The sequence below is a fragment of the Ips typographus genome, linkage group LG10 (genome assembly GCF_016097725.1).
Source record: "Ips typographus isolate SLU linkage group LG10, UJ_Ityp_2.0, whole genome shotgun sequence".
Classification (NCBI taxonomy): Eukaryota; Metazoa; Arthropoda; class Insecta; order Coleoptera; family Curculionidae; genus Ips; species Ips typographus.
Genome location: NC_138431.1, coordinates 2,632,575 through 2,657,003, shown reverse-complemented (window position 1 = coordinate 2,657,003; position 24,429 = coordinate 2,632,575). Strand labels below are relative to the sequence as shown.

The following is a 24,429-nucleotide window of genomic DNA, read 5'->3' as shown; positions in this document are numbered from 1 at the left end:
CTGCTCTCATAACTGTAGAAGTTTGCCTCAGTCAGGACGTGAAGCTATAAAGTGTCAAGGTTGTTCTATCTTTTGGATGATCAGTCATACATGTACTTTTTAGCTTTACGAAAGTGTTTTTGACGTTTGTGATATGATATTCAGTATATCAAGCGTCTTAAGGTCACGTGACTGCTGTCATAACTGCAAAAATGTTCTTCCGTCAGGACGTGAAGCTATAAAATGTCAAGGTTTAATATTTCTGAATGATCAGACATACATGAACTTTTTAGCTTTTTGAAAATTATTTTGACGTTTGTGACATGAGAATCAGTATGTCCAGTGTCTGAGGATTACGTGACTACTGTCATAACTGTGAAAGTTTGCCTCAGTCAGAACGTGAAGCTATCAAGTGACGTGAAGTGTCAAGGTTTTGAAATTGTAATGAATCTTTATATTTTGTTATTTATATATTTCAAGAATTTGGGTTACCCTGTATAATAATAACACAAAAAAAATTAATCAAACATAAAACATTTAATTTCTTTCGCACGAAACCAGACAATAACAAACTATTTGGGACTATCAGAAATGACAGTTTGGAACACTTGTTGGTTTGGTTGAATCACTTTCTTCTCCCCCGTATTTTCGCTACTTTTAGCCCAATTACAGGTGACAAAATTAATAACCAGTTGCACCGCACTGTTCAAAATACCCGAACAAACAAAAACTCCCCCAACAATTGAACACAATCTCGCCAGGAACATGCCCAAGTTATCGCGCTCCTGGCTGACGGTCACTCTCAACGCTGACATGTCGTACTTGAAGTAAATCCCCGGAATTCCGTGACTGCCCTTATCGTGGTTTATTGGTCGAGTCAGTTCTTTGACGCTGTACTGGTAAGTACTGACGGTGTTTAAAAAGGTTTTTACCGTGGTAGGTACCACCTCGATAAAGTAGTTTACCACAGTCATTGGGTTGGTTAATATTAGTTCGTCACCTAGAAAAAACAGGGTGTTTCAAGATAAATGTGTCGTATTTAAGGGCGTAAACGCACTGAGCGACTGGTCGCAACCACCAGGCCGCTGCGACCATAAATATCATTATTGGTCGCAGTCGGTAATACGTGTTGCACCAATGAGTAAAAGAACAAGTATCAGGAGGTAACAATAATACAAATTATAACCCGTTTGTGCATTAAGCGAGGGGGGCGGAAGTCCACCATCTTTGATTGCGCATTCGCCTACTGCGCAGTTGAATTGACGCAAAGTCATTGAAAGTTTGGAGTTTCAAACCCGCAAAAATTTGTTGTTTGTATTTGTTGTAGTATAGTGTTAGTTTGTTTTGTTTGTTTGTGGTTCTTTAACAGTTGAGTTTTGCAAATTTAAATTAAGTTGTACAGTGGACAAGATTAACAAGTATTGACGGCCGCCATATTACTCCCCCCCTCACTCTTGTTTCTGTCACCCACTTTGTTTGCTATTGCTCCTTCCTGCTATGTTTACATTTTTTTTATTCATTGTGTTGAACCATTTACTATAATGATATTTATGATCGCCGCGGCCTGGTTGTTGCGACTGGTCGCTCAGTGCGTTTGCGCCCTTAGATCTTGTGGTTGATTGTATCGATACCTCTAAGCGGGCCACTCACGATACTGTCTAGTAACGAACTTAAGGTAAACCGCTGGGGCATTATGGTGTACACACTTTAGGAATTAATGGGCATTACTGGAGGTACTGTTCTTGCGGACTGAGTTTACCCGTGCGTCACCCCCCTGTGATTTAGAAGTAGACATGCATTATTGACTTCATCCTTGTCTATTGTTCACTTTCAGAAAGGGTAAATATCTAAGTGAATGTCTTCCAAAAAAAAAACATTTACTGATTAGCGCTTCTATTTCAGTCATTGTCAGTTTGAAAACCATCGAAACCATCGAGTTTCTTTGTGTTGTTAATCATTTATAAAGTTTTCTATTTACCACACCACCACAGTTCTTTTAAGAGCTATTGTTTTTACGCTTTTAACATTCTGTAAGTACTTTCATAATATTATTATTAATATTGTTATTTTTTTTATGTCGGCTGTCACAATCTAACCAAAATTGGCACAATTACTAACCTGTTTTGAAAAAAAAAGTGGGAGTGTCTATTATGGTTTTTCTTTAGCCATTTGGTTTTTCCTAAATTCGGAATTACTTAAAAAATGCCTGGAAAAATTCTCCACAGACAAGCCCAGCAGTTAATTCTTAACCAATGGAGGGCCTTTAGAAGCTTTATCATCTGTTCAGGAAGAAAATAAGAAATTTTAAGACCTTACATATTCTTACTGATGTATTTTTTTTGATACTAAAAGGTTGCAGCTGCTTTGAAAATTTCCCGCAAAACTGTTTATTCGATTCGGAAAAAGCAAGCAAGAAATCTTATGATTTCCTCACCTAGAAAACGTAAATCGAGACGTTATCGACGGGTCAAGACCACTGATTTATCTGAAAGAATTAAAATGGATGTTTGAAATACATTATATGATATGTACAACGATAGTATGTTAATAATAGTAAAATATATCTACTTTTGTAAGAAACATCTATTAACATTTCATTGTTTCCAGAGACTGAGATTTTTCGGTTGCATTATAGATTTTTCATAAAAATTTCTTCAAACATATTAATAATAAAGTACAGAATGTCTTATTGAATTTTTAATTTGTTGTATTTATTTTAGAGAAACATGTAACCATCCAGAACCTAAATCAAGAGCTTAAAGTTACAGAAATACTTCATATTGGTGATACATATCTCTGCGAATTTTGGTAAATAAATTAGGTTTAAAATTTAGACGGAATTCTATGATCCAAACGGAGACTTCTCATAAATAAAAAATGTTATTTCGGTCAAGATATTTTTGATTTGCTTTGGTATAAGGTTGTTTTAGTGCAAATTTGCAGCCAAAGATCTCTACTTTCTGACTGACAATACACGCAAAATTTTAAACGTGACGAAGCTTTAGACACGCCCTTTTCTATAATATGAACACAACAGGTTTGTTGACGAAAACTTGATTTGATTCATATGATTATAAATGACGTAGCCGTTGTGACGCACGGGTAAACTCACTCCGCGAGAACAGTATTTTGAAAACTATTAATAGAATTGGGAACGTCTAAATTATATTATAAAAAAAATTCATAAAATATTTTTTTCTATACAACATCCTACCATTCAAAAATGGTGAACTGCCATTCAAGTATGGTCAACTGGATGCCATCATTCGGTATTAATGAATGTGCGGCATTAATGGGACTGTTCCTAGATTTGGGAACGCCATCTTTCTAATTCATAGAGTTGAGTACAGATGTCACCAGATGTTGCACAACAACTATCTACCATTCAAATTTTTAAACATAAATAAAGTTTGGTAATTTTAATGAATTCCGTTAGAATGCAATGAAAAATCAAGTGAAAAATTATGAATATTATTATGAACATCGAACTACGTAGACAACAAGCGGGGGAAGTTGAAAAGAAAGTTGGTTGGACTTGCTTACCATACATACACAAGGTCACGGAAAGGATTGGAAGGATTTTAGAGAAGCCCAAGGTCAAGACGGTCTTTAAACCAACTCGCACGATACGACAGAGTCTCAGATCGGCCAAAGACAAACGGGCTCCTTTGCTCCTGGAGTTTACAGGATCCCGTGCAGCTGTCGATCCGTATACAGTGCGTTTTTTTTTAACGCGCAACATAGGATTTTACGTGTTAAATTTTTAAGCCCATGTTAGACCATGTTATTTTGGAACTACAAGTATAAAACTTGACGGGTGGCTGTTTCGTACCCTGAAGCTTAAGTAAGTTTACCAATTCGGCCTAAAAAGTGTTAAAAAGCTTGCAAAAAATCATCTTTTTTCGAAAAGGTTTTATCGTTTCATACTCCCTGTATGCATTGTTGTTCTTTGTTGTTTTTGATACTGGTACGGCAGGTAGCAGGTAAAATTTGGCGTAGAAAGTAAAACAGGGTGATCATTAACTTTATATCAAGAAAGTTAAAAACAAAAGAAGTATTTTTATAAGTGAATTGTTCAAAGTGACCTCCGTTTGAAGCCAAACAGTATTCCAAACAATCATAAAATGCCCTTTTGACGTTCAAAAGATGTCGGGTCGTGATGCAGTCAAAATATGCCACTTTACCTGCTACCTGCCCTGCCAGTATAAAAACAACAAGGAACAACAATACATACAGGGAGTATGGAACGATAAAATCTTTTCGAAAAAAAATGATTTTTTTCCAGTTTTTAATCACTTTTTAGACCAAATTGGTAGACTTACTTAAGCTTCAGGGTACTAAAGACACACCCGTCAAGTTATAGACTTGCAGTTCCAAAATAAAATGGTCTAACATGGGCTTAAAAATTTAACACGTAAAATCCTATGTTGCGCGTTAAAAAAAACGCACTGTATATTAGCACGACTAAACGTAGTGTCAACACGAGAATAGCAGAGCACAAGAGAAGTTGCAGACTGGGACAGACCGACAAATCGGCGGTGGCAGAACATGCACTTTCCAGAAGACACGATATTCGTTTTGAAGAGGTGGAGGTTTTGGATCGATCACAACGTTACTATCCTAGATTAACTACAGAAGCCATTGAGATCTTTAAGCACAAGAACATCATCAACAGAAAGGAAGAGATCACCTTGTTAGATTCGGAGTGGAAACGAACCTTGCGCCAGACATCGTGCGCACCGATTCGTAGCCGTTATGCGCAGGTTCAGCCCCCCACTGGTGTAGATGTTTGCGCCAGACACCGTGCGCGCCGACGCCTAACCGGATATATCCCACGGGTATAAATACGACCGACGCGCCAGTCGTCGTCGAGAGATACGGAAGAGCACTTCGACCGTTATTTCATCGGAATTCCATTGGACCACGGCTTATAATCCCGGATATCTTTCATATTTTAAAAGTGATGGGAAAGAACACACAGCCTTCTCCACAAAAAATTTATTCAAACCCCCAAAATGTTAGAGGGGTCGCTCGACATATGTTTCGGGCACATAAGTACCCATCTTCAGGAGCCCATATGACAAGGTGAAACGCCGGCTATCTTTCTTTAAAGGGGAGAAAGCAAGACCCAAGTTTAAAATTAATATGCCGTTAGTTTTAGTGTTTTCTCCATAATAAGATTTTTTAAACTTCTTTAAGTACAACAGTAATGTTTGGCCTTACGGCATATTAATTTTAAATTTGGGTCTTGCTGTCTCCCCTTTAAAGAAAGATAGCCGGCGTTTCACCTTGTCATATGGGCTCCTGAAGATGGGTACTTATGTGCCCGAAACATATGTCGAGCGACCCCTCTAACATTTTGGGGGTTTGAATAATTTTTTTGTGGAGAAGGCTGTGTGTTCTTTCCTATCACTTTACACTTACACCTCCACTTTGAGAAAAAATGGACTACTACTTCACATTTTCAAATTGTTACGGTTTGGGCCTACTATGCTCGATACTCGATAAAACCGATGCGCTGCAATATCTAGCCGGGCGCGTGTTAAAGTAGGCCACAATTAGGAAGCGACACCTGGAAGCATCTTTGATATTCGAGGCAAATCGCGAAGCGTTTTGCGGTCATTCTAGAACGTGGTTTGCGAATATAAAAGAAGCGTCGATGACGGCGTGGTAGTGTGGTAGTGAATTTGGGAACGCGGTAAAGTTTAAATAGTGGAATAATTGTGGTAGTGTTTTTAGGAACTGAATTAGTTATTGTACGGAGTGTTTTGAAGTGTAAATAAATTTATTAATTGTTGAGTTAAATTGACTTTTTCGACGACTTACTTTGAAAGTACCTCATGTACGCTTCCATTTAGAAGCAGAAAGGGGTTATTTGCCGCGCGCGAGCAGAAAGAGAGATTTTCTGCTCTAGAGCGTTTTCGCTTTCTACTAACAATCTAGTCACCAACTTTTTTCGGCGTTTCCATAACAACGCTTGACATACCTGTTTGAAATAACCACATTCCGTCAAAGTGATTTATCGGTGACAATGAGTTCGAGCGACGAAAATGATGTGAGTTGTCCTTCTAATCCACCCCACAGCAGTCGTCGAAAAAATATCGTCTATATTTCGAGCCAAAAGTACTTTTGCCGCTTTTACATGATTGCAGCGTTCGGCTTCGCCTCAAGCTGCAAATTTCATGTGCAAGCGGCAAATATATACTTTCCGCTCTTAATATAGAATATACTATTGTGTCAACCCACGGGAAAATCGTAACAATATTTTAGTTTTGACTGGACGTGAAAGCCTTTATAGGATGCACGAAAAAAATCATATAAAAGATAGTCAACCTTGACACCCTCTAGCGGATAACCCGTCTAACCTACTCATTCAAATTGGGAGACTGTTAAAAAGCTCATTGCATTGGCTATCCATTGACGTATAAAACACTACTAAAAATGGTGCAAATAAACGAGTTATTGAAGATTGAACAAAAGGATGCACGAAAAAAGTCATAAAAGAGATAATCAACTTTGATGTTCTCTAGCGGCCAAACCGTTTAACTTATCAACCCATGTTGGGAAGTTTTTAGAAAGCTCATTCCATTGGCTCTCCATTGACGTATAAAACTCGAGCAAAAATAGTGCAATTAAGCGGGTTTTTGAATATTAAACAAAAGAATACACAAAAAAAAATTGGTCAAAGTTGACGCCCTCTCGTAGCCAAACGGTACCACTAACCAACCGATTTTTATACGTCAATGGAAAGCTCATTTCATTGGCTGTCCATCGACATATAAAAGTATATACAAAGTGTTACAAATACGCGTGTTATTTACGGTTTACAGACAGGGTGTCCTAGAAACACTGTTTGACTGGTTAGCGCTAATTTTACCCTGGAAAATTAAGAAAACACGGTTACATGAGCTACTATAGGTCCACTACGATGTAATGTATAGAAATTTTCTTGAAAAACCGATTTTGCAAATGACAATTTTCGTAAGGGTCAAATTTGCCTGAAAAGCCACCACTATTCCAATGGGTTTTCCGTTATATTGGCCACTTAGTGCAAGCGAAAATCGACTTTAATAAAGTTTATTTCTACAGTTTTGCTACGGCTCTAAGTTTGACATTCACTGTCCATCTGTGGAACCCAAAAAAAAAAAAATGTACCTGAAACTTATGAAGATGCAATTGACCAAGAAAATCATGGCGAATTAGGTTGGAAACAAGCTATCAAACAAGAATTGGAAGCATTGGAGAATAACAACACCTGGGCAATTGTGCCTAAAGATGATGTTCCAAAAGAAGAACATGTTATTGACTCCAAGTGGATATTCAAAGAAAAGGACTTAAACGGAGTTAAAGTGAAAAAGGCTAGACTGGTAGCTAGAGGTTACCAACAAACTGACTTTAGTGAAGAAGTGTATGCACCAGTTGCTCGAATGGTGACTATAAGAGTGCTTTTTTCTCTTGCAGTCAAAGACAATTTAGTGATACATCAATTGGATGTAAAAAGTGCCTTTTTGAATGGGATTTTGAAAACTCCTGTGTACATGTACATTCCAAAAGGAGTTGATATGTCTACTGATGCAAACCTTGTATGTAAGTTGCAAAAATCATTATATGGTCTTAAGCAGTCATCAAAATGCTGGTATGAAACCTTTAATCAATATGTGTTAGAATTGGGATTTTTAAGATCCAAAAGTGATCCATGCTTCTATTATAAAATGAAAACTGATTCTAAAACATATTTGCTTGTGCATGTAGATGATTTAATAGTAGTCAAGTAGTGAGTCAGATATTTATAATATTAAACAGGACTTTACGAAAGCTTTTCAAATGAAAGATTTAACTAATTCAACAAGTTTGAGATTTTTAGGATTAGATATTAAAATAGATAGGAATGAGATTTTTATTTCGCAAAAAGACCTGATTGAAAAAGTTCTTAAGATTTTTAACATGACTGATTGTAACACAAGTAATATACCAATTCATCCTAATGTTAATTTAGAAAAATGTACTGATGAAACTTCAAATTCAAACTTACTTTAGTAAATTTCAAAATTGTTTTACAGAAACTCATTGGAGACATTTAAAGTGCGTTTTGAAATACTTAAAAGGAACTAAAAATTTTGGTTTAAAGTTTTCAAAAACAAAATGTGATATTGCAAATGATACCCTTTTAGCCTATGTTGATGCGGACTTTGCCAATGATGTGTCAGATAGAAAAAGTGTGTCAGGATACTTAATTTATGTTTATGGTAACTTAGTTTTATGGAAAACTAAAAAACAGTGTACAGTTTCTATTTCAAGTTCTGAAGCAGAATATGTTGCTTTATCCCAATGCCTAACTGAAGTCATCTTTATAAAACACCTTTTGGAAGATATTTTAAATACAGAGATTATTGACCCTATTAAAATATTCGAGGACAACCAGTCCTGTATAAAAATGGCTTCAACCCTCGAAACAAAGCAAAGTAAGCATCCCAACTAGCAATTTTTTGTTTTATTAGAAATGCGGCAACGTTTTCTTATAAAACAGCATAAGCTTATGAACATTTTAAAAACAACTACTCGATACTTATAAACGCAAAATTGGCACCACCTTATAAAACATTGTGATTGAATAAAAGCTGCAAAATTAACCCCAAATAGCTTATAAAATACATATGTAAACATTATTAATACCACTATAAAATCTTAACTGCGACTTCTATAGAACAGTTTTTATAGTTTCCACAGCCACTGCTATACAGCAGGAACTCTAAAACAATAATGTAATTGCTTTTTAACAGTTTTATACAAGTTTATTTGACAGTCGTTATAAAATCGATGTGTGTAGTGAATTTACTTTAATGAAACGGTTTTGTTTTTAAAATGTATTAAGATAGCTGCAAAATAATTTTTGCATTATAAACGCTTTCTGTTTATCTACTAAAAGGAATCACGAACATGGAAGCCAAGATGGGGACCAGGTCCGTTTTACAAACAGACGCCATACTGATAAACTCAACTCATGATGTGAGTGCTTTCGCGTAGTGCTTACCCTCTTTTATAGTGCGAACGAAATTTTTCTGTGAATCATATATTATGTTTATGACAGATTTTTATCGGGCCTCACGACAATGTTAGTTTAATAATTTTCTTAGTAATATTGTAAAATTAGAGGTTAGGTTTTTAAATTTATTTTTCAACAAAAAATAAGTGATAATAATTTTATCAACACTTTCTTAATAAGTTATCGTTTCATCTTCAAAAACAGTAGAAACCATGTGTGTTTATTAGTTTTATTTAATATTTTTTATTTATAACCCCTTAAACTATTAAAACAAAATGGCTCCATTTTATAAAACAGTTATGCACACAACGTAGCTTTTCTGTGACAAATTAGTAAACAAGCAACATTTATAAAATGATAATAAAACAAAGATGTCACAGAACAGAGAAGCGGAACCCATAACGCAGGTCTGGCACTCGCTTTTTTTCAATTGCAATATCTTGCTTTTTCAATGTCATTGGCGATGGAAATTGCGAATCTTAACGAATTGACTTTGCAAATAAAAAAGAAAATCCGCCATGAACAATCGTGCGGTAAAGTACATTTTCAATTACAAAATAGTATAGGTATTTCATTAGGAGTACAAAAATAAGGGTTTTTCCGTTCACGTATGACCAATTCAGATGTGAGGCGAAGCCGAACACCGGAAGTGAAGCAAAGCACGGAAAACCTGTTTTTGGACTAATTATGAAGGATAATTTTCATTATACTTCTTTAAAAACGAAGGCATAAAAACCAGACTTAAGAAAAAAAGACTTAAAAATGATATTCTTGTTCATATTTTGCCCTAGATTTCTCTGGCAGTAAATTTGCGTTTGACTGTGCCACTTGTTTTAAGATGTATTCTGGAATATCGGAATTATCTCCTGAGTATATTTTAATATAATTGTTGGGAATGACTGACATCTAATTGATCATTTCAATGACTGGTTTAAAGTAGTTCAAAGGTGATTTAGTTGTGGTAAGTTATCACTGTCAGGCAATGTCTATAAAAATTCAAAAAAATACTTGTCGGCTTATAAATTGTCTTAAATTTAATATATTGTGCTGTACGTTTCTATTTTAAAGCCATTTTACTCAGCATTTTAATTCAGCGAAAAAAAAATCCGTGCGGGCGCACAGAAAAACGCGTTGTCCTAATAGAGATGAAAATATAGAGGGTTTTCAAAGAAGTATAATAAAAAGCATTTTCCCATTGCATAAAGCAGCTGTAATTGTAATAGTAAAAATAAAAAGCAAACAGCATATTCAAAATATTTGCCTGCCATCAATTTCATATCGTCATCTTATTTTTGTTTGCTTTTTTTCATATTTGAAAGTTTTGAGATGGCGATACGAGGACACTGGATACGGCCCTGTTCGGCCTATTACTCTGTTTTATAGAAAAAACAGTAATAATAATACAACATAACCTAGGAGTACGAAGTCTTGAGAATGTGTTAAAGCAATCTTAATAAAAATAAATGGAGGGAGATTTATTTTATAACGGAGTTCAGGTAGCTCTACACGACAAAAGTGTCGTAATTTGGTTTTAAAATGTTAGGCATAGGCAACTAAAAAAACCCGCCAAACGATAAACCTAACCTCTAAATTTGTCTGAATAAATGTGTAAACATACCATATAATTATTATTTTTTTCAAATATTTGGGCACTGCAAGATGGAAGTGCTTCATTATCACTATTATCAGCTACTGCAATCCCTTGAGTGCTATTATTCCTTACAAAATAAAAGCTTTTATTATGCATAATATTTTCTTAACGCAGTTGTACTTTTCTGCGAAACGCTCCACATTTTTTAATTTTTTTCCAGTTTGATTTTTGATGTTTCATTTTCAGCTATAATTCATAATAAAGTATATCATTTTAATTTTATATATTATATTTTTTACCACGTACTTACTAAGATAAATTGTGTTCAGCTATAAATTATTTACACAAATACAAAATAATTTATTTAACATAACCACATTTTAGTGTACAATAATCTTCAGAAAAATTGTTATAGTGAACATCTTAATAGAATATTTTAATTAAAGCGGCAAATAAAATACGTATAAAATAATTTTAAAGCAATGTCAGGTTAACAACACAACACGCTTATAAAACAACAATGAAACAGTTATGAAACTATACTAAACGACTGCCAAATAAAATAATTCTATAAAAACGTCGAGATAAATTATAAAATAATTGTATAGCAAAGTTAGACAATCACACAATGTCCTTTATAAAATATTATTGCAACAATTTCGAGAAAGTTAGCTGAAATGTTTTATAGTGGTGCAAGTAAAGTAGCTATAAGTCCTTTTGCGATTTTATAATAATAGTTTTATTAGATAACCATAATATTTGTCATGGAAATGTGATGGTAATAATTTTATAATGTAGATTTTAAGCCAACACAATTTAGTTGCAGGTGAACCTTTTATAAAATATATAAATCACAGGAAAACTTTTACATAATGGTAATAAAATATTTTTGTCACCAAAACTTCCAATTTTAAAACAAGTTTGCTAGTTGGGATATTGACGTGAAACATCATTTCATACGTGACTATGTATTAAGAAATGAAATCGAGTTACACTATGTAGAAACAGGTGAGCAGATTGCTGACATGTTTACAAAACCTTTATCAATGAATAAATTTATTAAGTATTTCAGAAATAAATTAAATGTTATGGAGGATTTGTAGAAATGTAACAGTCTTGCTCAATTTACATTTTAGTTTAGTATTTTGTTCATGCTTATGTTAGTTTTAGATTTGCAGAATTGCGGGGGAGTGTAGAAATACGAATACAATTCTGCAAGTATATGAATGTGAAATGTCATTAGTGTCACTGATGACATATGACTTATATGATGTTAATGACTTTGACTTTTAGTGTGTTTATGGCGGTATAAATATAAAAAAAGGATAGAAGTTAAGAAAAACGTGTTAAAAACCCTTTTTGCACATTTATTCTTTCAATACAGCGTGTAACCGAAGTAACCGATAGTTTTATTCCACTGTGCAGCATCTCTGCGAACAAGAATCAGACAAAAGAAGTGTTTAATTTGAAAAACGTCCTTTTTTAAAACTGATGTCTTGAGCTCTTTTTTTGACCATCCTGTATAATATATTTTATCGTTTTTCTTCACCCACTCTTAGAACAAACCTTGTATAACACGATAAAATACAAAAACCAAGAAAAAAACGTTTCTTGATATGCATAAATTAAAATTATTGTTTTGGAGACTGAAGATATTAAATTTCACATATATATCTCAGAAACGAATACAGATAAGTGTATGACATTAATACAAGAAACATGTCTAGAATATGACGTACAATCCAAACATGTAATAATATTGTTACAGTTTGGGCCTACTATGCTCGATACTTCTGAACGAGCACTCGATTCGGGATAAAATCGATGCGCCGCAATATCTGGCCGGGCGCGTGTTAAAGTAGGCCACAGTTAGGAAGCGCCACACCTGGAAGAATCTTTGATATTCGAGGCAAATCGCGAAGCGTTTTGCGGTCATTCGTGGTTTGCGAATATAAAAGAAGCGGTGTCGACGCCGGGAGTAGTGAATTTGGGAACGCGGTAAAGTTTAAATAGTGGAATAATTGTGGAATTGTAGTAGTGTTTTTTTAGTAGCTGAGTTAATTATTGTACGGAGTGTTTTTAATAAATTTAATGAAATAAATTTATTAATTGTTGAGTTAAACTGACTTTGTGTAAACCCACGGGAAAATCGTAACAATATAGTTGTTGTGCAACATCTGGTGACATCTGTACTCAACTCTATGAGTTAGAAAGTACAGATGGCGTTCCCAAATCTAGGAACAGCCCCATTAATGCCGCATTATTCGGTTTCCTCTGAAACCGGTCAGTGTGACGTGATGACAAAAGAGAGAGGCGAGGGTGTCAAAAAAAATCTAAATCATACAAATACCAGGATAAGAAGAAATAACTATTATTGCAAATCACTGCTCTGAAGAAATGAAGAAATTGCTCTCAAGTGAGAACTAATTACCTCAAAATACAGCATTTTGGATAAAACAAGAAAAATAACAATAAATAATTACCTTCCAATGGATGAACAATCCCAGGACTGGGATCCCCAAAACTAAGCTGGTTAATGCGATGCGTAAAATTATATTCCCTGTCCGATATAAATGCGCTGATATGGATGTGTCCACGTGGCAAACTTATACTTTTCCCAGCGGTAATATGAAAATTCCCGGCCACTTTATTCAAAACCAAACTGCCGTAGATGCGGCAAGCATCGTGCGGCCTATTGGGGTTGTCTTCTCTAGACGGAAACTCGCCAAAGTGCGTGGAAAAGCTGCTTTCCCACAGCAAATCCTGCATCGAAACAAAATCAGCAAATTCTAGCCGTTGTTGTCCGTCGAAAACCAACCTTAACGGCATGATACTCCTCTCTGAGATAGGAATTGAAGTGTTTCTTATTCTCAAAGTAAAGTTTTTGGTTCTCGGACAATTCAAACCAAGTGTCTTCCTCTTCGAGCTGTCCAAATTTGTACGTGTTTTGGTTGGTTGAATCTAGTACGTCAGTTCCTACCACTGGAAAACATATTTAGCTGTTTACATTGTAATGCCAATTTTTAGACAATTTTAGGTCAATTTTACCGTAAATGTATACTTTTAAATCTAATAATGGGCGTAAATTTAGTAAAAATAATAGAATATTATTAACCAAGGTTTAGAAAGAAGCTTTTATTGAACGTATGTCAAGATTAAATCCCGAAGAGCAAAGCGACGCGTCTGTAACCAAAACCACAGCTAAAACTAATTTTTTTACGGTTTCCTGTTACCTCCTACCTCATACGGTTACAGAACTCTGAATCGGCTTTACGGTATACGCTAATTCAAATATCAAATTACACTAAAAGTCAGGACATCTGTCAACCTCATGTTTTCTCTTAAATTTTCTTTGATTTTTGCTGTTTATTTTGTGTACTGTAGACGTACTTGTTTTCTTTGTCCAAATAACGGTAATAAATCTCAGAAAAACATCTTGTTTAGAAATCTGTAATAAAACTGTAATTCTCTCAAATTCTAGGCAAGTTTTGAAGTTTTGACATTAGTGACATTTATCATGTGGTTTTTGGAAGATGACCACCGTCAAAATAACTGTCATAAATCTCAGACACCCGTTATGTATCGAATACTGCAAGAACACTTTTGTAAACCCTGATTTTTGCAACTTTTGCACACACAGTTTGATAGTCAGAGACAAAATTGCTTGTCAAACCCACCTGGAGTGAGAAAATGATTGTTTTAAGCACATTTTTGGAATCTTCAGTAAATTTCCTATCCAATAACCTAAGAAATACTACAAAATTTGGTCAATCAGGGAGAAAAGCGGTGTCAAAGCTTGAACTGACAGAAACACAGTTTGAAAGGACAGTCAGGGACAAAATCGCCTGTGAAACCCACTTGTAGTAAGAAAATAACTGTTTTAAGCACATTTTTGAAATCCTCATTAAATGTTCTATCTAATAGTCTGAGAAACACTACCAAAATTTGGTCCAGTCAGGGAGACAAGAGGTGTCAAAGTTTGAACTGCCAGAAACACAGTTTGAAAGGACAGTCAGAAACAAAATCGCCTGTAAAACCCACTTAGAGTAAGATAATGACTCTTTTAAGCACATTTTTGAAATCCTCATTAAATTTTCTATCCAATAACCTGAAAAAACACTACAATATTTGGTACAGTGACGGAGAAAAGCGGTGTCGAAGTTTGATCAGCCAGAAACACAGTTTGAAAGGACAGTCAAAGACAAAATCGCCTGTAAAACCCACTTGGAGTAAGAAAATGACTGTTTTAAGCACATTTTTGGAAACCTCATTACATTTTCTGTCCAATAACTTAAGAAACACTAAAAAATTTGGTACAATCAGGGAGAAAAGCGGTGTCAAAGCTTGGACTGACAGAAACACAGTTTGAAAGGACAGTCAGAGACAAAATCGGCTGTAAAACCCACTTGGAGTAAGAAAATGACTGTTTTAAGCAAATTTTTGGAAACCTCTTTCAATTTTCTGTCCAATAACCTGAGAAACACTACAAAATTTAGTACAATCCGGGAGAAAAGCGTTGTCAAAGTTTGAACTGACAGAAACACAGTTTGAAAGGTCAATCATTGACAAAATCACCTGTAAAACCCACTTGGTGTAAGAAAATAACTGTTTTAAGCACATTTTTGGAATCCTCATTAATTTTGTATCTAATAACCTCAGAAACACTACCAAAATTTGGTACAGTCACGGAGAAAAGTGGTGTCGAATTTTGAACTGACCAGAAACACAGTTTAAAAGGACCATCATTGACAAAAACACCTGTAAAACCCACTTGGAGTAAGAAAATGACTGTTTTAAGCACATTTTTGAAATCCTCATTAAATTTTCTATTCAATAACCTGAAAAAACACTACAATATTTGGTACAGTCACGGAGAAAAGCGGTGTCGAAGTTTGATCAGCCAGAAACACAGTTTGAAAGGACAGTCAGAGACAAAATCGCCTGTAAAACCCACTTGGAATAAGAAAATGAATATTTTAAGCACATTTTTGAAATCCTTATTAAATTTTCTATTCAATAACCTGAAAAAACACTACAATATTTGGTACAATCACGGAGAAACCCGGTGTGGAAGTTTGAACTGCTAGAAACACAGTTTAAAAGGACAGCCATTGACAAAATCACTTGTAAAACCCACTTGGAATAAGAAAATGAATCTTTTAAGCACATTTTTGAAATCCTCATTAAATTTTCTATCTAATAACCTGAGAAACACTACCAAAATTTGGTACAGTCAGGGAAAAAAGCGGTGCTAAAATTTGAACTGCCAGAAACACAGTATTTGTAATTTACCTGTTACCGGTCAAATTTTCCTGGTAAATTAAAATATTTACTTGACCGGTCATTTTCCCATAACTACTATTTGATAAATAGCAAAAAAAAGTGCCTCCAGACTGTCCAATGATTTTCCAAAATAATCAATAATGAAGTATTTAAAAAAAATAGAAAAATTGAATAATTTGATTTTTTCAGTTTTTGTCAGATATCTCTGGATGTAATAGACATTTTTTTTAACAATTTATTTAGCAATAAAATGCGCAACTTGACCTCAATTTAACTAAAGCTTTGTCAACTATATTTTCTGAGATGGCAATGCTATAATCCATCAAATTTGTAACACCCTGTAAAACAGTATATTTATGATATTTTTTTCACACCAAAAAAAATTTTTCCAAAATTATCTGATGAGATCAGAATTCTTGCAAAAAATACCAATAAGAATACCAATTAGAAACATTATAATACCAAATAAGTTTTATGCAGATCAGTATGATACAAATACACTTGTTCTGCACTAAATGTGTGAATAAGAGATTCCACAAGTAAATGATTGGTTCCCAGCAAAATGATAATTCAATTTGAATTAATCTATAGGTCTGTTCACAGAAAGAATCTCCAACTAGTAATCAGAGCAATAGATACATCCATTGGTCACAAGATAGAAAACGTCATAGTCACGTGAGCATTCAACCAATGAAACTTGACATTTACTGTTTCTGAGATGGAAACCAGTCAGAAATTGCCTCTGCAAACAGACCTAATACCTACTCAACTTGATAGTACTGAATTGGTGTAACTTACATGCACAGGGCATAGCAACGGTCAAATCAATGTTAATTTTCAGCTTCTCTTCCAGCTGCACATCTGGGGAAAATTTAAATACAAATCTGCTGTTCAAGTAGTAGCTTATTTCAGAGTACACCAGTCCTCCAATGATTAGAAAGGTTACAATAGAAACTAGAAAAAAAAACACTAAATTCTAATCATTCATTAAAAGTTTATTAGGATCAACTAGTTATAGAAATTTGAAATTCTGGAATTAAGATAAGTTCAATATGTGGCCCATTTTAAAAATATTTTTATGTTTCTGTCGCTTCCGGCTTAACCGGAAGTAAGTGACCAAGTTGCTACATTTTAAATGGGACATCCTGTATATTATTGCATTTTTGGATTCTGCTTGTTGTTTCAAAAACATTTTGTGTATCATGTCCTATAATTAGTTATAATCGTTTTGAAGATATTTCACCTTTAAATTAAATTCTATCAAATTATTTACTTTTCAAGTCACCTTTCAAGTTTCTAATGTCAAAACATGATAAATCTCTTGTTGATCAAGTTTTCAAGTAAATTCTCCAGCTTAAACCAAGAAAACTTAAAAATTTCCTTTTTGTTCAAATTATTAAGTAGATTTTTATATCTGAAATGAGAATTCTATCAAATAATCTACTTTTCAAGTCATATTTCAAGTTTCTAAGGTCAAAACATGATAAATCCGTTGTTGATCAAGTTTTCAAGTCAATTCTCCAGCTTCAAACAAGAAAATGTAAAAATTCTCTTTTTGTTCCAATTATTAAGTAGATTTTTATATCTGAAATGTGAGTTCCATCAAATTATCTACTTTTCAAGTCATCTTTCAAGTTTCAAATGTCAAAACATGATAAATCCCTTGATGATCAAGTTTTCAAGTAAATTCTCCAGTTTCCAACAAGAAAATCTAAAAATTCCCTTTTTGTTCATATTATTAAGTAAATTTTCATATCTGAAATGTAAATTTGATCAATTTGTCAAATTTTCAAGTTTCAAATGTCAAAACATGAAAAATCCCTTGTTGATCAAGTTTTCAAGTCAATTCTTCAGTTCCCAACAAGAAAATTATAAAAATTCCTTTTTATTCCAATTATTAAGTAAGTTTTCATATCTGAAATGTGTATTCTATCAAATTATCTACTTTTCAAGTCATATTTCAAGTTTCAAATGTCAAAACATGATAAATCTCTTGTTGATCAAGTTTTTAAGTCAATTCTCCAGGTTGAAACAAGAAAATTTTAAAATTTCCTTTTTGTTCAAATTATTAAGTACATTTTTATATCTGAAATGTGAAATTTATCAAATTATCTACTTTTCAAGTCATTTTTCAAGTTTCAAATGTCAAAACATGATAAATCCCTTGTTGATCAAGTTTTCAAGTCAATTTTCCAGCATCAAACAAGAAAATCTAAAAATTCCCTTTTTGTTCAAATTATTAAGTAAATTTTTATATCTGAAATGTGAGTTCTATCAAATGATCTACTTTTCAAGTCACATTTCAAGTTTCTAAGGTCAAAACATGATGAATCCCTTGTTGATCAAGTTTTCAAGTCAATTCTCCAGCCTCAAGCAAGAAAATTTAAAAATTTCCTTTTTGTTCAAATTATTAAGTACATTTTTATATCTGAAATTTGAATTCTATCAAATTATCTACTTTTCAAGTCATTTTTCAAGTTTCAAATGTCAAAACATGAAAAATCCCTTGGTGATCAAGTTTTTAAGTCAATTTTCCAGCATCAAACAAAAAATCTAAAAATTCCCTTTTTGTTCAAATTATTAAGTAAATTTTTATATCTGAAATGTGAGTTCTATCAAATTATCTACTTTTCAAGTTTCTAGTGTCAAAACATGATAAATCCCTTGTTGATCAAGTTTTCAAGTCAATTTTCCAGCCTCAAACAAGAAAATCCAAAAATTCCATTCATTGAATGCATTTTATACCTTCATCAGTGCATTTTTGACATTTGTAACATTTGGTTGTCTATTTCTGACTTAATTTTGGTTTATTTGTATGCATGATAAGTCCAAGTTTTCTCCATAAAGCTGTAAAACCATAAAACACTTTTAAAATCCAGTAAAATCAGGATAAACAGTACCAAACACATTTTATAGCTTTACGAGTGGAATTTTTATAGTTATGACATATATATTCATTCGTAATTATCAATATTTAATAAGTATCCTAATACAGACTAACCCAAATTTTGAACAGGAAATAAGAAAATGGAAAAATTAAATTTAGACAGTTGAACAAACTTAAATTGCAAAATACACGTCACGTGATCTGGATAATTTAATTTTTGAGCTTGCAACACTGTAAAGGCCAGTTGACATTGTCAAAAACAGTCACGTGACCTTCAGAAAGCAGTTTAAACTTTGGAAAATTGATCAATTAAATTTAGACAGTTGTACAAACTTAAATTGCAAAATACACGTCACGTGACTTTGATAATTCAATTTTTGAATTTGTAACACTGTAAAGGCCAGTTGACATTGTCAAAAACAGTCACGTGACCTTCAGAACGCAGTTTAAACTTTGGAAAATTGATAAATTTTATTTAGACAGTTGTACAAACTTAAATTGCAAAATACACGTCATGTGACCTGGATAATTCAATTTTTGAGATTGCAACACTGTAAAGGCCAGTTGACATTGTGAAAAACAGTCACGTGACCTTCAGAACGCAGTTCAAACTTAGGAAAATTGATCAATTAAATTTAGACAGTTGTACAAACTTAAATTGCAAAATACACGTCACGTGACTTGGATAATTCAATTTTTGAGCTTGCAACACTGTAAAGGCCAGTTGACATTGTGAAAAACAGTCACGTGACCTTCAGAAGGCAGTTTAAATTTGGAAAATTGATTAACTAAATTTAGACAGTTGTACAAACTTAAATTGCAAAATACACGTCACGTGACTTGGATAATTCAATTTTTGAGCTTGCAACACTGTAAAGGCCAGTTGACATTGTGAAAAACAGTCACGTGACCTTCAGAAGGCAGTTTAAACTTAGGAAAATTGATCAATTAAATTTAGACAGTTGTACAAACTTAAATTGCAAAATACACGTCATGTGACCTGGATAATTTAATTTTTGAGCTTGCAACACTGTAAAGGCCAGTTGACATTGTGAAAAACAGTCACGTGACCTTCAGAAGGCAGTTTAAACTTAGGAAAATTGATAAATTAAATTTAGACAGTTGTACAAACTTAAGTTGCAAAACACACGTCACGTGACTTGGATAATTCAATTTTTGAGCTTGCAACACTGTAAAGGCCAGTTGACATTGTGAAAAACAGTCACGTGACCTTTAGAAGGCAGTTTAAATTTGGAAAATTGATTAACTAAATTTAGACAGTTGTACAAAATTAAATTGCAAAATACACGTCACGTGACCTGGATAATTTAATTTTTGAGCTTGCAACACTGTAAAGGTCAGTTGACATTGTCAAAAACAGTCACGTGACCTTCAGAACGCAGTTCAAACTTTGGAAAATTGATCAATTAAATTTAGACAGTTGTACAAACTTAAGTTGCAAAACACACGTCACGTGACTTGGATAATTCAATTTTTGAGCTTGCAACACTGTAAAGGCCAGTTGACATTGTGAAAAACAGTCACGTGACCTTTAGAAGGCAGTTTAAATTTGGAAAATTGATTAACTAAATTTAGACAGTTGTACAAAATTAAATTGCAAAATACACGTCACGTGACTTGGATAATTCAATTTTTGAGCTTGCAACACTGTAAAGGCCAGTTGACATTGTGAAAAACAGTCACGTGACCTTTAGAAGGCAGTTTAAATTTGGAAAATTGATTAACTAAATTTAGACAGTTGTACAAAATTAAATTGCAAAATACACGTCACGTGACTTGGATAATTCAATTTTTGAGCTTGCAACACTGTAAAGGCCAGTTGACATTGTGAAAAACAGTCACGTGACCTTCAGAAGGCAGTTTAAACTTAGGAAAATTGATAAATTAAATTTAGACAGTTGTACAAACTTAAATTGCAAAATACATGTCATGTGACCTGGATAATTCAATTTTTGAGCTTGCAACACTGTAAAGTCCAATTGGCACCTGTCAAAAACAGTCACGTAACCTTAAAAATGAAGTTTAACCCCCATTTGCACTGTCATACTTTAAGCTAAGTGTGGTTCAGACTGTGTAGAATACAGTTCAAAAAAGTCACAGTCCGGACCATGCTTGACTTAAGCTGGGCTTGAAGTTTGATGGTGCAAATGGTGGTAAATGTTGTCTACTGCTTGGTCTACTACAATGTATTCCTTAAAATATTGCTAAAGTTCCTTTATTTGGGCTTTATTTTGTTCAAAATTTCAATGAAAACATTACAAATCATTTTGAAATATACAGTCAATGCCTCAAAATTCTATGAAATACCTTATTAATACCTCAAAATGCCTCATACTACCTTGTAATGCATTGTAATACCTCAAAAAGTGAGTACACCAAAATACTTTGACAATCTGCCCCTCAATGAAAGATGAAAGTATTTTTAAAACATAGCACACAACACAATTATCTTAACTCCAAGCTTTCAAATGTCTATAAACATTTGATCCTAAGAAACTTTTAAAAAACCCTTTGGGTTGCTAACCTTGTATATCTACAACAAAATAGCCTCCTTTGGGGCCAATTATATTGCCGATTACTTAGGTAGTAAAGTACTTGGTGGTATTTAACAAAGTTAACAAACTGATAAGGTGAAATTGTCGATAATACTTACAAGTGCCTCCTACAGACGAGGTCATTTTGTAGGGGTCCTCGATTTTAGGGAAAATGTCCATTTTCTTCACTTTATTCAGTCGGGACCCTCGGTACCTCGGTATAGACACCTTTTCAGTCTCCATTTTCCCAATTTTTGTACTTAATTAAGAGGAAAAAGCCACTTTACTTACTACTCCAATGCCACATAATACAGACAACTGTATATATAAAAAAATGTTGCCGTTAGACAGGTTATCAGCTAAACTAACCACAAATTAACATGTACACATTTCTTAAATACTCCCAAATAAATAGAATCACTTTTTAATTAATTTGTATGTTTGTTTTTCTTTATGATTTGAAGCTGTATAATAACCTAACCTAACATAAAAAACAATCTTCAAAAAAAACAGTGTTGCCAACCCTTCTTAATCAGGCATAGGACTGGTTGTTTACGTAGGACAACCCATTTTAACACTGCATTTTACGATTAAAGCAATCCCTTACAATACAATTTTTTTTTTTTAATTTATTGTTATTAGGCCACTTAAATTACAAGTAATAACAATTGTTTTTTCAACAAAAAGCTTTGAAAATGACGAAACAAGCGACCATTCTTACTTGAATCTGTCCTACGTCCACTCTACTGTAATAAAACAGCTGATGATGACAGTTTGTTAAGTTGTCCCCCATTGATTTTTCCAGTTAAAAGCGGTAATTTTCGGGTCGGAAATTTTCCATTTTTGGAAAGTTTTACCAATAAATAACTCGGTTATTCGACATTTTAGGAAAAATTACTATACAAGTCAAAAGAGAATTTCAAGGGCTACAAATTGGTATATTGAACCACCCTGTAACTGTCAAAATAACAAAGTTATGGGCTGTCACAGTAAAAACTGTTAAATTCAAACTTTACAGCAAACAACCCAGTTCAATAGTAAATAACTCACTTATTCGAAGTTTTAGGTAAAAACGCTATACAGGATGGTCAAAACAGAATTTCAAGGGCTACAAATTGGTATATTGAACCACCTTGTAACTGTCAAAATAACAAAGTTATGGGCTGTCACAGTAAAAACTGTAAAATTCAAACTTTCCAGGAAACAACTCAGTTTTAATAGTAAATAACTCGGTTATTCGACATTTTAGGAAAAAACTATACTGGGTGGTCAAAAGAAAATTTCAAGGGCTACAAATTGGTATATTGAACCACCCTATAACTGTCAAAATAACAAAGTTATGGGCTGTCACAGTAAAAACTGTCAAATTCAAACTTTACAGGAAATAACTCAATTTTAACAGTAAATAACTCGGTTATTCGACATTTTAGGAAAAAAACTATACAGGGTGGTCAAAAGAAAATTTCAAGGGCTACAAATTGGTATATTCAACCACCTTGTAACTGTCAAAATAACAAAGTTATGGGCTGTCACAGTAAAAACTGTCAAATTCAAACTTTCCAGCAAACAACTCAGTTTTAACAGTAAATAACTCGGTTATTCGACATTCTAGGAAAAAACACTATACAGGATGGTCAAAATAGAATTTCAAAGGCTACAAATTGGTATATTGAACCACCCTGTAACTGTCAAAATCACAGAGTTATGGGCTGTCAAATTCAAACTGTACAGCAAACAACTCAGTTTTAACAGTAAATAACTCGGTTATTCGACATTTTAGGAAAAAATACTATACAGGATGGTCAAAAGAGAATATCAAGGGCTACAAATTGGTATATTGAACCACCCTGTAACTGTCAAAATAACAAAGTTATGGGCTGTCACAGTAAAAACTGTCAAATTCAAACTTTACAGCAAACAACTCAGTTTTAACAGTAAATAACTCGGTTATTCGACATTTTAGGAAAAAAACTATACAGGGTGGTCAAAAGAAAATTTCAAGGGCTACAAATTGGTATATTGAACCACCTTGTAACTCTCAAAATAACAGAGTTATGGGCTGTCACAGTAAAAACTGTCAAATTCAAACTTTCCAGCAAACAACTCAGTTTTAACAGTAAATAACTCGGTTATTCGACATTTTAGGAAAAATCACTATACAGGGTGGTCAAAAGAGAATTTCAAGGGTTACAAATTCGTATATTGAACCACCCTATAACTGTCAAAATAACAAAGTTATAGGCTGTCACAGTAAAAACTGTCAAATTCAAACTTTACAGGAAACAACTCAGTTTTAACAGTAAATAACTCGGTTATTCGACATTTTAGGAAAAAAACTATACAGGGTGGTCAAAAGAAAATTTCAAGGGCTACAAATTGGTATATTGAACCACCCTATAACCGTCAAAATAACAAAGTTATGGGCTGTCACAATAAAAACTGTCAAAATTGTCAAAAAAACTGTAAAAAAATTCGATTTTTGGAATCTACGTCAAATTCTAGGCCTACTTGATGTAAAATGTTTGTATCGATATTCAATTGTTTTTGCTCTAGCAGCCTTACTTTGACCACCCTCTTCGAAAGCAGAAATTACCAATTTGAGCAAAATTGTAGTACACTTTTCCAGAAAATCGTCCATAACTCGCTTATTTGAAACACCCTGTATAAACACTTCGTATAACAAAAGAAAGCTATTGAACGGGGCGATCACGTGACGTTGAGTGGGCATCGCTAAGTTGCCCCGTTTAGCCGCTAGAGGGCGTCAAAGTTGACTCTCGTTTTTTGCAGTTTTTGCTTAATATCTCAGGAACGTTTCAGGTTAGAAGTCTGAAATTTTTACCATAAATGCCCCTCGATGGAATGCAAGTTTTACTTTCTATACACTTTTTTGGTACCATAGACCGTTTGACTTTGAAAAATTAAAAACTAGAATTGTCAAGAATTTTCACCTGATTTTTTCAGAAAATTTTTTATTTTCAAAATTAACCTCAACTGCTTAAATACCTTCAGATTTGTCAAAATGTTATTTCATAGGGGTGCTACGCCCTAAAATGTCAAAATTGACATAATTTCAAGGTCATCTCCGAATCGG

At 33.6% G+C, this 24,429-nt stretch overlaps 1 protein-coding gene across 1 annotated transcript; it reads right to left on the bottom strand.

The window, feature by feature from the left end:
* Positions 1–497: 497 nt before the first annotated feature.
* Positions 498–21,862, bottom strand: LOC145734529 (endoplasmic reticulum-Golgi intermediate compartment protein 2). The gene is made up of 6 exons (XM_081987951.1): positions 21,719–21,862; positions 21,458–21,656; positions 16,695–16,850; positions 13,432–13,595; positions 13,097–13,376; positions 498–979 (listed from the first exon to the last, which is right to left on the bottom strand). The coding sequence occupies exons 2-6, from the start codon at positions 21,579–21,581 to the stop codon at positions 552–554; spliced, it is 1,152 nt and encodes a 383-aa protein (XP_081844077.1). The 5' UTR covers positions 21,582–21,656; positions 21,719–21,862; the 3' UTR covers positions 498–551.
* Positions 21,863–24,429: the final 2,567 nt, after the last annotated feature.

Coding starts and splice junctions, on each gene's coding strand:
- LOC145734529 (XM_081987951.1), bottom strand. CDS start 21,581: ATGGAGACTGAAAAGGTGTCTATACCGAGGTACCGAGGGTCCCGACTG. Junction 16,851..21,457: donor CTCGTCTGTAGGAGGCACTT/GTAAGTATTATC, acceptor TTTTTTTTCTAG/TTTCTATTGTAACCTTTCTA. Junction 980..13,096: donor GATTGTTCATCCATTGGAAG/GTAATTATTTAT, acceptor TGTTTTTTCTAG/GTGACGAACTAATATTAACC.